We start from the raw sequence: 16,195 nt of genomic DNA, 5'->3' as shown, positions 1-16,195 counted from the left end.
ATGCACATTGTACTCAGTTTGTATTGACTGCTATATTCCCATTGCAACACAGTGTTGGATTCAACGTAGTCTGGCTGTCTAAAAGAAACAGCTCCTTAGCTAACATCATACACTTTATCAAATCATACAATACTGTATGACGAACTACAACACTACTTTCTTCTGTTCAGATGTACCCTTTTTCTCAGTGCTGGTCTCTGTTTAGGATGAACACTGCTCAGCGCCACCTCAACACGGTAAGTTCTGGAAGAAAAGCCCAAGCACGATGCTGTTATATACTGAACAAAAATATAAATGCAACATGCAACACTTTTATAAGATTTTACTGAGTTTACAGCTCATAGAAGAAAATCAGTCAATTAAAATGAATTCATTAGGCCCTAATGACTGGAAGGGGGCACAGCCATGGGTGGACCTGGGAGGGCATACTGTAGGCTCACCCAGTTGGGGGACAGGCCCACCCACTGGGGAGCCAGGCCCAGCTTATCAGAATGATTTTTTTCCTCCACAAAAGGGCTTTATTACAGACAGAAATACTCCTCCACATCCCTTCAGACAATCCCACAGGTGAAGAAGCCTGGACTGGCATGGTTACAGTTGGTCTGCAGTTGTGAGGCCGGTTGGACGTACTGACAAATTCTATAAAACGACGGCTGCGGCTTATAGTTGAGAAATGAACATTTTCTGCTGATAGCTCTGGTGGACATTCCTGCATTCAACATGCCAATTGCACGCTCCCAAAATATGAGACATCTGTAGCATTGTGTTGTGTGACAAAACTGCACATTTTAGAGTTGCCTTTTATTGTCTTCAGCACAAGGTGCACCTGTGCAGTGATCATGCTTTTAATCAGCTTCTTGCTATGCCACACCTGTCAGGTGGCTGGATTATCTTGGCGAAGGAGAAATGCTCACTAACAGGGATGTAAACAAATTTGTGCTTAACATTTGAGAGAAAATAAGCTTTTTGCATGTATGGAACTTTTCTGGGATCTTTTATTTCAGCTCATGAAACATGGGACCAACCCTTTACATGTTGGGTTCATATTTTTCTTCAGTATATATTGCATCACCATTAACTGCTCACTGTAGGCCACAATGTTGTCAGTTCTTGATAATTATAGGTCTATGGTCACTTGATTAACAGCTTCCTGAACAGTCTCCTTCACTTTGCAGACAAAACAAATTCACTGGGACCTTTTATCACGTCACACTTACACCTGCCGTCTCCTTAACTTTCATCACTGAGTGTTCCCTCCTTTCCCTCTTTTCTTCTCCCTGCTTAAACGGGTGGTGGTGGTACACTTCCACATCACACCGCCACTTCTTTGTTGACATGTTATTCTAAATCTCCCTATCAAACACACTAGCAACTCTAAACCGATCTCTCAATTCTTCACACTTTCTAAGCGAAGGTGCCTATCTAACTGGCAGTAGTAAACCAAGATACCCACAACCAATCAAAAAGGAAGTACTAAATAAGGCTGTTGTCTAAAGGAAAGTGTGAAGGAGGGGGTTCTTGCTTGCCAGTCTATTGGCCCGTGGATGAATTTGCTTCCATAAACAGAAAGATTGGATTTCCTTGGCCATTGGGGAATGCAATATATACCATCTTATAATTCCATCTGCTGCTGTAGCCACTAGCCAGTCTCACCTATCCCTTTGCCAAAATCTGTCGCTCTCCTCTTCCTACTTCGCTCTTAGGTAAGAACTGCTATTCTTTCAGCCTGCTCTGCTGGATCTATTCATTTAGTCGTTTTCTGTTTCCTAGTCTTAAATCTGCTGGTGCTGGTTTATGTTAGCTTTATGTTGGGGGTTTTGGACTTAATGCATCTGTTTGGACCTGGAGGTTTTTGTGGTGTTGCTTTCTTGAATTCTGTCAGAGTTGTTGTTTCAAGCAGATTTATTGCCCAAATGTTTATGATTACTGCATGTTTTTATTGAAGTACCTTGCAAACATTTGTGAAAGAGATATGCAGCACTTTCTACATTACAGTAAGGTGTGTCTCAGCTATTCTCGACTTAGATGCTGTTTATGGGGGCCGTTTGACATTGCTAATATCAACACCATGTCCATTTCTGAGGTAAAGAGGTAAACAAGAGGTAATCCAACCAATATTGCGGAGATATAGGAGGGCTATGTTCATACAGTCACCTGCCTTGATATGCGGTCCGACAAAGTGTTGAAACGTGACACCTTTAATTGATGGATAATAGTGTTTATCTTGGTGTCAACACAAACTATTTTGATTTAACTAATACTTTAAAGATGAAGGCTCAGGCTGGAGTATCTCAAACTTGAGGATGGTTATGTTGATGGTGGGGATGTGAAGGCATGTAAAGCAGTTACCTCAGGTTGATGAATTGGGTTCGCATAATAAAGAAGATCATCGAGGATTATACTACGTTATCACAGAGGTGATATCAGTTAAGACTTTTGTCCTGCCACTGCAATGTGATACAGTGATTGTCAGCTTTCTAAACATGTCTTTGTGCACTGAATGAAGTCACTGCATTTGTATATCAGTGTTTAATCAAGTGTGAAGTTAATTTCAAGCATTGAAGGCTGCATGTTGATATTCCATGGTTTTATGTATATGCAATGATACCAACACTCATGTCACAGAAATCTTTTTTATCACATGCGTTGATACGTTTTAGTATGCAATATCCTCAAATAATGTCTTTCTAAAGATGTGTACATATCCAAAGTACGACAAGAAGAGTTCCCTTTTGGTCAGGAGTGTAACACCTGCTTCCAAATCACACCCTCAAACACGTAGATCCCCTGAACGCAGCTCACTCTCCAGATCCCAATCACCTGAATTCTAATCACCTGTTCACACACCTGTATGTCATTATCACACACTATTTAGTTCAGTTCTTTGCACCCCGTCACTGTGAGGTATTGTTTGTTTTGTGACACATGTCGTTCAGCGATCTAGGTTGCCCATGATGCACACCTCACGTGTATGATAGTTTTTGCCTATTCCCTGCCTGTACTTTAGCTGGATATCCTGTTCTCTACCCATTGCCTGATCTCCCGGACTACTTTACTAGCCTTTTCCCTGCCTGTACTGTTGCCCTTTTGGACCCCCTGTGTATGACATTCTACCTGTTCCTGGACCCAGCTACCTGCATCCTCCTGTGGTCCTTTGCAAAAAACATTTGCTGTGCACTGTGCTTGAAACCAGCCCTCTGTCTTCCCTTGTGTTCATTACAATGAGAACACAGATCTACTTTTTATGTCTATTTTGAGGAATTAGAAATGTTTTTCACTGATATCAATGTCACCGATGATGACCATCTTTGAAAGCGGTTTCCTTTTCAAACTTACCCAGCTGATAAGCCTCTTTGATTTTTACTGGGGATAGTCACTGTCCATGGCACCATCTGCCAAAGAAGAGGAGCCAAAGGCACATCTAATAATTTACGAAAGCACTGGGATTATCAAATTCACAATACATGTTTATAGGATATTTAGGTTTAGCAGATTTATCCAGGGGCTTTTATTGTGGTATTTGACATCAGTTCTGACCACAGGTGTTTAAACGCCAGCTCAAAGTAGTTATGTAAGTCTTGAAGCACTGGAGTTGTCTCATTGGTCTGTTGCAGGCAGGGGAACCTTTATGTCAGATGGTGTGGAACATCTCTGCCATCCCAGGGATGTTCTAGAGGGTAAGGTAGGCATCAACAGAGGTGGTATCAGGTTGTTGATAATCTCTCAGCCTTCCATTACGGCACTTCTCATGGATAACAGCTGGTTCTCATATATTTAGCCTAATTTAGACCCTGCTGCTTTTTTCCAGGGCCAAATGGCCCTCACTTGCATTGGTAGGCTATAGTGTTTCCCCTTAGCAGAACACTTATGGCAGAATCCACTGTATAGGGACATTCCTGGGTGACTCAACTTGGCACGACTACTGCACAATCCTCCTTAAGAGATTCTGGGAGAGGTTAATTGGTACATCTGTTTAGGTTAGGTGAACGTTCCATCAACGTTAATCTGAACAGGATTGGAAAACACAAACAATTTGATAGTTTGATACTCATTAGAATATGTGAAAAGTTAAGACCTTTAACCATTGTAGGTACATCACATAAGTTGACATAACGGTGAATTGTAATTCTTATTTTTTTCCACTGTAAAACAAAACCAGGTAGTTTATAACAAAAAGTTGCCAAGGAAATCTAAAACTAATTCATGATACAAACAAGATTTGAAATGTCCCACTTTCAAGTACAAAAATGTGAAACATTTCTGCAGCAATGGGAAAAAACAGGTAATTTCTCATTGGCAAGTAATGTACTAAATGAGTTGGAAATGTATATGAAATAATTTGTGGTGGGCACCAATATCAATAATTCGATATAATATTGGTATATTGGTAATATTGACCTCCTCCTCCATGCTTCACGGTGGGAACCACACATGCGAGATCATCCATTCATCTCATCTTATTATTGGTGTCCTTTAGTATTGGTTTCTTTACAGCAGGCCTGATTCACACAGTCTCCTCTGAACAGTTGATGTTGAGATGTCTGTTTACTTAAACTCTGTGAAAAATGATTTTGGGCTGCAATTTCTGAGGCTGGTAATTCTAATGAACGTATCCTCTGGGTCTTCCTTTCCTGTGGTGGTCCTCCAGTTGAAGAAACGTTCGAAGCCACTAAGACAATTTTGAAGTTCTTGAAATGTTCCATATTGTCTGACCTTCATGCCTTAAAGTAATGTTGGACTGTTGTTTCTCTTTGCTTATTTGAGCTGTTTTTGCCATAATGTGGACTTTTATCAAATCGGGCTATCTTCTGTATACCACCACCAACCTTGTCACAACACAACTGATTGGCTCAAACACATTAAGAAGGAAAGAAATTCCACAAATTAACTTTCAGCCATGCACACCTGTTAATTTAAATGAATTCCAGGTGACTTAAATAAAGGTTAAATAAAAATAAAATAAAAAAGACTACCTCATGAAGCTGGTTGAGAGAATGGCAAGAGTGTGCAAAGGCAAGCGGTGGCTACTTTGAAGATTCTCAAATATAAAATATATTTTGATTTATTTAACACTTTTTTGGTAACTACATGATTCCATATGTGTTATGGAATTATGTGTTATGTCAGTTTTGGTGTCTGAATTAGTATTCTACAATGTAGAACATAGTAAAAACATAGAAAAACCCTTGAATGAGTAGGTGTGCCCATACTTTTGACTGGAACTGTATGTAAATGAGATATTTCATTTGCAAACATTTCTAAAAGCATGTTTTCACTTTGTCATAATTTTTTAAAATACAAGCTAGCTACACTTGCTACACTAGCTAGCTGGCTGCTAGTGTAGTTTGAAAACAACAATCAAAACAAGTAATCCATAGTAGCTATAACACACGCATACATATTTTTAACAACATAGCAAACACAACATATCACTTTATTTTTTATATCTCTTACCTTTTCAGCCATCCGGTATTGAATCCCTTAGCTAGCTAGCAAGTAAACTCTCTCCACTTTGTGAAAGCAAATACAAGGTTCACTCTTGACACTAACACAAAGTTATTTCCATTCCTTACGTCCACAAAGTAAAAGTAAATGTGAAAGATGTGTAAAAGTCTGGGTAACAAGTTTTAAATGGTAATGACATTTCAGACAAATTGTCACGTCCTGACCTTAGTTCCTTTTTTATGTCTCTATTTTAGTTTGGTCAGGGCGTGAGTTGGGGTGGGCATTGTGTGTTTTAGTTCTGTGTGTTATATTTCTAGGTGTTTGGCCTGGTATGGGTCCCAATCAGAGGCAGCTGTCAATCGTTGTCTCTGATGGAGAACCATACTTAGGCAGCCTGTTTTCCCACTATGGTTTGTGGGTAGTTGTTTTCCGTTTCAGTGTTCACACAATACGGGACTGTTTCGGTTTTCGTGTATTCGCTTGTTCTTTTGTATTTAGTGGTCAGTTTATTAAAGGAAATATGAACACGTACCACGCTGCACCTTGGTCCTCACCTTCTTCCACCACAGACAGCCGTTACACAAATGGACAGTCCAGTTCTCACTCTGTTCACCTGCCAACAGCTAGCAGTGAAGGAGATGGTGTCATGGTGGTTGCCTCTGGACAGCATACTCCAGGGCAAAACCCAGACAACATGTTGATGCAATATGCATCTCAAAAAATGTAATCGTCTCGATTTAAGCTACTTCAAGCAAGGCAAAGCAGTGATGCCCATGCTGACCCTGTCTATTAACAGTGACTGGAGTCAGATAAGATCTCGCGTCAAGGATTCTAATGGATTTGAATGAATGGATAGAAAGGCATGAATACCCTGGTGCAGTTTTAGACAATTTTGAGATTTTGAGCATAAAATCACCAGAATCATTGAGAAAAAACATTAAATAGCAAAAAACAAAAATCATAGCAGCTTTTTGTATTTGATTATCACACGGGTACGCCCTGCCTACCCTGAATGCATGTCACTATTGCAATGTTATTTATAAATCAAATCAAATCAAATCAAATCAAATCAAATTTTATTTGTCACATACACATGGTTAGCAGATGTTAATGCGAGTGTAGCGAAATGCTTGTGCTTCTAGTTCCGACAATGCAGTGATAACCAACAAGTAATCTAACTAACAATTCCAAAACTACTGTCTTATACACAGTGTAAGGGGATAAGGAACATGTACATAAGGATATATGAATGAGTGATGGTACAGAGCAGCATACAGTAGATGGTATCGAGTACAGTATATACATATGAGATGAGTGTGTAGACAAAGTAAACAAAGTGGCATAGTTAAAGTGGCTAGTGATACATGTGTTACATAAGGATGCAGTCGATGATGTAGAGTACAGTATATACATATGCATATGAGATGAATAATGTAGGGTAAGTAACATTATTACATTACATTTACATTTAAGTCATTTAGCATAAGGTAGCATTGTTTAAAGTGGCTAGTGATATATTTACATCATTTCCCATCAATTCCCATTATTAAAATGGCTGGAGTTGGGTCAGTGTCAATGACAGTGTGTTGGCAGCAGCCACTCAGTGTTAGTGGTGGCTGTTTAACAGTCTGATGGCCTTGAGATAGAAGCTGTTTTTCAGTCTCTCGGTCCCAGCTTTGATGCACCTGTACTGACCTCGCCTTCTGGATGATAGCGGGGTGAACAGGCAGTGGTTCGGGTGGTTGATGTCCTTGATGATCTTTATGGCCTTCCTGTAACAACGGGTGGTGTAGGTGTCCTGGAGGGCAGGTAGTTAAATGTAGTTTGCCCCCGGTGATGCGTTGTGCAGTCCTCACTACCCTCTGGAGAGCCTTACGGTTGAGGGCGGAGCAGTTGCCGTACCAGGCGGTGATACAGCCCGCCAGGATGCTCTCGATTGTGCATCTGTAGAAGTTTGTGAGTGCTTTTGGTGACAAGCCGAATTTCTTCAGCCTCCTGAGGTTGAATAGGCGCTGCTGCGCCTTCTTCACGACGCTGTCAGTGTGAGTGGACCAATTCAGTTTGTCTGTGATGTGTATGCCGAGGAACTTAAAACTAGCTACCCTCTCCACTACTGTTCCATCGATGTGGATAGGGGGGTGTTCCCTCTGCTGTTTCCTGAAGTCCACAATCATCTCCTTAGTTTTGTTGACGTTGAGTGTGAGGTTATTTTCCTGACACCACACTCCGAGGGCCCTCACCTCCTCCCTGTAGGCCGTCTCGTCGTTGTTGGTAATCAAGCCTACCACTGTTGTGTCGTCCGCAAACTTGATGATTGAGTTGGAGGCGTGCGTGGCCACGCAGTCGTGGGTGAACAGGGAGTACAGGAGAGGGCTCAGAACGCACCCTTGTGGGGCCCCCGTGTTGAGGATCAGCGGGGAGGAGATGTTGTTGCCTACCCTCACCACCTGGGGGCGGCCCGTCAGGAAGTCCAGTACCCAGTTGCACAGGGCGGGGTCGAGACCCAGGGTCTCGAGCTTGATGACGAGCTTGGAGGGTACTATGGTGTTGAATGCCGAGCTGTAGTCGATGAACAGCATTCTCACATAGGTATTCCTCTTGTCCAGGTGGGTTAGGGCAGTGTGCAGTGTGGTTGAGATTGCATCGTCTGTGGACCTATTTGGGCGGTAAGCAAATTGGAGTGGGTCTAGGGTGTCAGGTAGGGTGGAGGTGATATGGTCCTTGACTAGTCTCTCAAAGCACTTCATGATGACGGAAGTGAGTGCTACGGGGCGGTAGTCGTTTAGCTCAGTTACCTTAGCTTTCTTGGGAACAGGAACAATGGTGGCCCTCTTGAAGCATGTGGGAACAGCAGACTGGTATAGGGATTGATTGAATATGTCCGTAAACACACCGGCCAGCTGGTCTGCGCATGCTCTGAGGGCGCGGCTGGGGATGCCGTCTGGGCCTGCAGCCTTGCGAGGGTTAACACGTTTAAATGTCTTACTCACCTCGGCTGCAGTGAAGGAGAGACCGCATGTTTCCGTTGCAGGCCGTGTCAGTGGCACTGTATTGTCCTCAAAGCGGGCAAAAAGTTATTTAGTCTGCCTGGGAGCAAGACATCCTGGTCCGTGACTGGGCTGGATTTCATCTTGTAGTCCGTGATTGACTGTAGACCCTGCCACGTGCCTCTTGTGTCTGAGCCATTGAATTGAGATTCCACTTTGTCTCTGTACTGACGCTTAGCTTGTTTGATAGCCTTACGGAGGGAATAGCTGCACTGTTTGTATTCAGTCATGTTGCCAGACACCTTGCCCTGATTAAAAGCAGTGGTTCGCGCTTTCAGTTTCACGCGAATGCTGCCATCAATCCACGGTTTCTGGTTAGGGAATGTTTTTATCGTTGCTATGGGAACGACATCTTCGACGCACGTTCTAATGAACTCGCACACCGAATCAGCGTATTCGTCAATATTCCCATCTGACGCAATACGAAACATATCCCAGTCCACGTGATGGAAGCAGTCTTGGAGTGTAGAGTCAGCTTGGTCTGACCAGCGTTGGACAGACCTCAGCGTGGGAGCCTCTTGTTTTAATTTCTGCCTGTAGGCAGGGATCAGCAAAATGGAGTCGTGGTCAGCTTTTCCGAAAGGGGGGCGGGGCAGGGCCTTATATGCATCGCGGAAGTTAGAGTAACAATGATCCAAGGTTTTACCACCCCTGGTTGCGCAATCGATATGCTGATAAAATTTAGGGAGTCTTGTTTTCAGATTGGCTTTGTTAAAATCCCCAGCTACAATGAATGCAGCCTCCGGATAAATGTTTTACAGTTTGCAAAGAGTTAAATAAAGTTCGTTCAGAGCCATCGATGTGTCTGCTTGGGGGGGGATATATACGGCTGTGATTATAATCGAAGAGAATTCTCTTGGAAGATAATGCGGTCTACATTTGATTGTGAGGAATTCTAAATCAGGTGAACAGAAAGATTTGAGTTCCTGTATGTTTCCTTCATCACACCATGTCCCGTTAGTCATGAGGCATACGCCCCCGCCACTCTTCTTACCAGAGAGATGTTTGTTTCTGTCGGCGCGATGCGTGGAGAAACCCGTTGGCTGCACCGCCCTGGATAGCGTTTTCCCAGTAAGCCATGTCTCCGTAAAGCAAAGAACGTTGCAGTCTCTGATGTCCCTCTGGAATGCCACCCTTGCTCGGATTTCATCAACCTTGTTGTCGAGAGACTGGACATTGGCAAGAAGAATACTGGGAAGTGGTGCGCGATGTGCCCTTTTTCGGAGTCTGACCAGAACACCGCCGCGTTTCCCTCTTTTTCGGAGTCGTTTCCTTGGGTCGCTGCATGCGATCCATTCCGTTGACCTGTTTGTAAGGCAGAACACAGGATCCGCGTCGCGGAAAACATATTCTTGGTCGTACTGATGGTGAGTTGACGCTGATCTTATATTCAGTAGTTCTTCTCGACTGTATGTAATGAAACCTAAGATGACCTGGGGTACTAATGTAAGAAATAACACGTAAAAAAACAAAAAACTGCATAGTTTCCTAGGAACGCGAAGCGAGGCGGCCATCTCAGTCGGCGCCGGAATCTGATATGATATAATTTAAAAAACTGCAACTTACAGTACATTCGGAAAGTATTCAGACCGTTTGACTATTTACACATTTTGTCACGTTACAGCCTTATTCTAATGGATTAAATCATTTCCACACAATCAATCTGCACACAATACCGAATAATGACAAAGCGAAAATCATATTTTTTTAAAACAAAAACTGATATACCTTATTTACATAAGTATTCAGACCCTTTGCTATGAGACATGAAATTGAGCGCAGGTGCATCCTGTTTCCATTGATCATCCTTGAGATTTTTTCTACAACTTGATTGGAGTCCACCTGTGGTAAAGTCAATTGAATGGACATGATTTGATAAGGCACACACCTGTCTATATAAGGTCCCACAGTTGACAGTCCGCGTCAGAGCAAAAAAACAAACCATGAGGTCGAAGGAATTGTCCGTAGAGCTCCGTGACAGGATTATGTGGAGGCACAGATCTGGGGAAGGGTACCAAAAAATGTCTGCAGCAGTGAGGAAACCTAACACCATCCCTATGGTGAAGCATGGTGGTGGCAGCATCATGCTGTGGGGATGTTTTTCATCAGCAGGGATTGGGAGACTAGTCAGGATCGAGGGAAAGATGAACGGAGCAAAGTACAGAGAGATCCTTGATGAAAACTTGCTCCATAGTGCTCCGGACCTCAGACTGGGGCGAAGATTCACCTTTCAACAGGACAACAACCAAGACTATGCAGAAGTGGCTTAGGGAGTGGCCCAGCCCGGACTTGAACCCGTTTGAACATCTCTGGAGAGATCTAAAAATAGTTGCAGTGACGCTCCCCAGCCGACCTGACAGAGCTTGAGAGGCTCTGCAGAGATGAATGGGAGGAAGTCCCCAAATACAAGTGTGCCAAGCTTGTAGAATCATACCCAAGAAGACTTAAAGGCTGTAATCGCTGCCAAAGGTGCTTGAACAAAGTACTGAGTAAAGGGTCTGGATACTTATGTAAAGGTGATATTTCAATTTAAATGTCTTATGAATTTGCATAATATTCTTAACCTGTTTTTGCTTTGTCATTATGAGGTATGTGTAGATTGATGAGTGGAAAAAAACTATATAATACATTTTAAAATAAGGATGTAACCTAACAAAATGTGGAAAATCAAGGGGTCTGAATACTCTCCAAAGGCACTGTATATCAATACAAATATTCCATATCAGTGCCCATCACTATAAATAATTGACCTCTCTTTTTTCACAGGGTGTGAAATTAAAGAAACGCCAAGATGTCAGAGTGAGTAACTTAGAACGAACAAAGATTATGATCAAACATTTATTATGACGTAGATGACCCAGTCCAAGTTTTCCCTTAACCTTTTTAAAAAAATCAAACAATATATTATACCTCCACAGGAAAAAGATGTCTTCGAGTCGGAGGCATTACCTGAAGGTAAACATTTTCAAATATCTGATGTTAATCATTGTTTCATTATTTTTTATATTTTTTTTTACTGCAGTAGCAACCATGGGAACATGCTTTGAGTTGGGGATGCTGGTGGGGGGAGGGGGAGAGAGTGAAAAAAACTCCTTTATCAATAAATTACATTTGCAATTTATAATAAATTGCAAATACAGTTAAGGTGTTTTTTTGTCTGAAAAAAAGGCCTTTTATAAACTAATTCCATGCAATTCTACGTCATTTACATGACATTACCAGAATATTTTTGTATGTTTTTTATATTTTTTAATACTCTGAACTGTGACAAACTGAGAGTAATAAAAACGACCGGGTCTTAAATTCAAACAATAGCTCTGGCCAATGAAGAGACCCTAGGCTAGAAAACAAACTTTCCAGTGGCAGTGACTCACCCAATGGTGAATATGAAGCCTAGGCTACTCACCGGTGATGTATGATGCGCTCGTGCCTATAGCCTGACAATGGCAACAAACCATAGAAATATAATCCGTAGAAAGCAGTTCCCATTCAAGTCAGGACTGACAGCCATTGCTAGCTCACCCATGAGTTTAACCGTCAAATTTCCAGGGTTAGAGGTTCCAAAACCCTCCTATGGATTATATGTTTATGGCCACAATGTAATAATGTGTTCCATATTAGGTGTGCGTGCTGCCCAAATTGCGGCCTTCCCGACTGTAAATCCTTGTGATAAAACTTAATCCACAGTTATTTGTAGAAGCTTTTGATCTTTTTGCTCTTAACTGACTTGCCTAATAAAATAAACAAATCTGGAGAATCTCCTCTTTGTATGTCTGGGCAGCGAGCTTGTTTGTCATTGATCGCTAGACCAGAAATAGTCATAAGATTTTATTTTTCCCCTACTTTTTCATTCCACAGAAATAAGTACAGTTGACACCATGGAGGTGTGGATGTTAACTTTCTACACAAATTGTTTTTTTCCCAGTTTTGTCCGACGGACAGATAGTAGTGGTAAAATAAAAAGGGATACATTTTGAAATGGAATTCTAAGCATCACTCCAAAACAGGCGCTGCGTACGTTCAATTCCACTAATTTGCTATGGGCTCGCGCTAGTATTCCAGTTTAGCCAACGTTCTTAAGCCGTTTTGACCCGTTCTATTGTCCAGCCTATAGATAGCCAGAGCGAATTTACGAAAGCACCCGAATGTCCATTGAGAAAGCACAACGACTATACAATTTAGCTAAGCTAAGAATTACGGGAATAATCAAGTCAATAAACGTTGGGTAGTTAGATAGCCTATAGTTAATATACTGGCAAGTTTGATGCATAACTACTAACGATAGGTAGCTGGCTAACATACCGGTACATACTGCTGTAATGATATGCTATGTGGTTCGTAAGGACAGCGTAGCTAACAAATTGTCAGCCAACATAACGTGTAATGTAACTTATTTGAAAAGTCATTACTTTATTACATTGAGTAGCAAGCTACCCCTTGGTCATTAGGGAAAATCTGGCCTGTGATAGGAGGGGTATTTTTTCACACCTCGCTCAGCTATTAGACTATTCTTTAGTAAAGGTTGAATAGTCTATTGTTCAGCTATTAGACCTTCTCCCCAAATTGCAACAAATTTCTGTTCCCATCTCATTCCATTCCCTCTTCCTCGCATCATCACTCCTGAGTGGCTCGCTTGTGGGCGTGCTGGTAGGATAAACAGCATCTTCGGTTTGGCGTTTTCATTTTTTTCAATGAATCAGGGAGTGATGCAGCACCTCCAGCACCCCTGCTTCCTGCGGCTATGTCAGCAACCATAAATACAAGGGTTATACTGGAGAACACAAGTACATCATATCTTACGGTTAAGTTTTACATGAAAGCATGGTTACAAAAAAGTCTACTTGATTCCGGGCGGGCTTTTCATAAGTGTAACCTGCATGCTTTTCATTGTCTCCAGAGCTTGATGCTCTCCATTGCTAAAGGCTTACTGGAAGAAGAGGCAAAGGAGAATGAGCAGGAGAGAATAAGATGGATGGAAGAGAACTGCCCTCCCCTGTCCCTGCCAGGGGGTACTCAACAGTTAATGGTAAACCAAACAACTAATCTAATAATGACATTATATTCCTCAAGCTAGGGGGGTGGCCGATGCCATCACATCAGACAAACTCCTTGAATGCCCTACTCATTGAAGTTTGCAGTTGTGTCATGAAAATATACTTGGGTTATTGTTTTCAACGGGAAAGATTCAAAGATATCTGGAGTGCATCTTTAATTTGGTACTTCACTCCACAATCAAAGTTTGGTCTAACCCAAAATACATTTGGAGTGGGGTGTGGATGGATGTGCCTTTGTATAAAGATGATTACAACATTTGTTGCTGTATTCAAACGTGTTGAATAACGTTTTCACTATTAGATAAGAAAAATAATAATATTAGTAGTTGTATTATCATTATGATGATGATGCTGATTATTATGATTATTATTATTATTAATGTCTGATATTTGTTGATATCACCTCAGGAGTTCTTGAAAGAGTTACACCATAAGATTGACGTGATAGATGAGGAGAGATATGATCTGGAGAACAAAGTGAACAAATCCACCAAGGAGGTATATCGAAATTCACTCTCCCTCACACCTCCTAAAACTTGAAATCCATTCCATCAGTAGAAACAATGTGTTGACAGTTGTTGTTCTCTTCTTCCATTGACCAGATTGAAGATTTGAACATTAAAGTTATTGACTTGAAGGGCAAGTTCAAGAAGCCAACTTTGAGGAAAGTGCGTATGTCTGCTGATGCTATGCTCCAGGCTCTGCTGGGCTCCAAGCACAAGGTGTCCATGGATCTGAGAGCCAACCTGAAACAAGTAAAGAAGGAGGTGAAAGAAGAGGTGTGTAACTGTTCAATAACAGAACAATTCTATTCTAGAGTTGTCTCATCGGCTAACTTTGTTCTGGTGCACTTATTCTGAGTCACTGATCATTTAGACAAATCACAATTTCGGAAGTCTTTCGAATTTCAGAAGGGGAGGGAACATTTGGACCATAGACTTGCCGTAAATTGTCTGAGAGTTTCCGTTTAGAGGGGTGGAGACTTAACTTGTCTCATTAGCACATTTTCTAACACGTCTCCCCCAGAACTCAATCGAGCATCTGACGCAATTACACAAGATTTTAGTTCTGGGTGTCCAAGGTGACCCATTGGGAGACTTTGTTATTGTTATTGTCAAACCTGAGGCCTTGTTATTTTGTTCTATTGTAAGAGGTTGGTCTTACTGAAATGAGTTCATAGATAAGCTCAGCAGAGGGTGCCTATGTTAATAAGGCTGATTGATTTTATATAGAGTTGCCCCAAACCACTAAGATATATTAGTGAGATATATTTTTATCCCCCTACTGTAAGTAGGATTGGGGGAAGGGTCAAGGGTCATCTACAGTAGATCTGTGGTTAAGGGATAACTTCTACTGCAAGCCTTAAAATTGGCCATAGAACTGCAGCAAAAAACAACTTATGCTGGAACGATTATTTGACGTGACAAACAAGCCTCCTTATTTGCCTTTACCACGATATCTCAAGGTTTCATGGACACCATTTAGTGAATTCTAAACTCTGAACCTTTGACTATGTTGCTATTGCAGGATAAGGAACTGCGTAATGTTGGAGACTGGCGTCAGAACATTGAAGACAAGTCTGGCATGGATGGCAGGAAGAAGATGTTTGAGTCCGAGAGTTAAATTAGTCCACATATAGATCCCGATAAGCCAAAGTTATTTGTTCGACCGAATGGGAAAACATTTGTGTGAGCATCTTTAATGGCTGATGCTAGAAATGGCTGATAAGCAACACATAGCTCAGAGTTTTCCATATTCATCACCATGGTATAATTTGCACCAGTGTATGTTTCTGTAAAACAAAAGTACAAATGAATTTTATTAGTGGAACAGAAAAGTATGAATACATTTTTTTCAGATTGCCAAAGATACTCAAAAGATACATGTCAAATAACACTATTTTACAAGTCAAAAAAACATTTTAATTTGACACCTCAACAAACACAAGTCTATTATAGAATGTTGTGTGCACTGAATTTGCATGCACAATCCATTGAAGTCAAGCGCCACCACTATGGTCAGTAGCACTGTCAAAGCTGTAAAAAATAAATACTCTGCAAACAAGCACACACACCGGACACGATTGTGATTACAATACCGCGTTTGTAATAAGACAAAGTTATTTGTTCGACCGAATGGGAAAACGTTTGTGTGATCATATTTCATGGCTGATGCTAGCAATGGAGCATTGGGACAGAAACTTATTAATAAATGATTTTCAGTTGGCCACAATTTCTTGTCCCTGTGTGATCAAGTCTATGTTTTGTTTATGACTTGTCTATGTCTTCTCTACACTCTAAAGCATGCGGGTTAAAAACAACCCAATTTGGATTATTTGGTAACCCAGTGCTGGGTGAATGTAGAACAGAACACACGTTGGGTTGTTTTGACCCAGCCAGTTGGGTTGCGTGAATAACCCAACATGTTGGGTTGTTAGGATTTCCCAAACAAGGGTTTATTTAACCATCATTTGGATATGATTTACTTTCATGCCAGGTTAACCTAGCAGCTGGTTCTTTTTATATTAATCCTCAGGTTATTTTCAGGAGGCGTGGCTTAGTAGAGGCATGGCTTTCAGGCCTTATTGGCCACCCGTGAGAGTACATGTAATTCCTGTTCATCATGTCAAGTTTACATACTGCACATAAC

General features: G+C 41.5%; 1 protein-coding gene across 1 annotated transcript; it reads left to right on the top strand.

The window, feature by feature from the left end:
• Positions 1 to 1,614: 1,614 nt before the first annotated feature.
• On the top strand, positions 1,615 to 15,778 carry LOC124038942 (troponin I, fast skeletal muscle-like). Its single transcript, XM_046354874.1, has 7 exons — positions 1,615 to 1,703; positions 11,259 to 11,291; positions 11,411 to 11,447; positions 13,390 to 13,518; positions 13,955 to 14,044; positions 14,149 to 14,325; positions 15,074 to 15,778. Exons 2-7 carry the CDS (start codon positions 11,284 to 11,286, stop codon positions 15,167 to 15,169), a joined length of 537 nt encoding a protein of 178 aa, XP_046210830.1. The 5' UTR covers positions 1,615 to 1,703; positions 11,259 to 11,283; the 3' UTR covers positions 15,170 to 15,778.
• Positions 15,779 to 16,195: the final 417 nt, after the last annotated feature.

Source organism: Oncorhynchus gorbuscha, linkage group LG01 (assembly GCF_021184085.1).
Source record: "Oncorhynchus gorbuscha isolate QuinsamMale2020 ecotype Even-year linkage group LG01, OgorEven_v1.0, whole genome shotgun sequence".
Lineage (NCBI taxonomy): Eukaryota > Metazoa > Chordata > Actinopteri > Salmoniformes > Salmonidae > Oncorhynchus > Oncorhynchus gorbuscha.
Note: the sequence above shows the minus strand (reverse complement) of the source record. Positions and strands in the feature narration are given on the sequence as shown.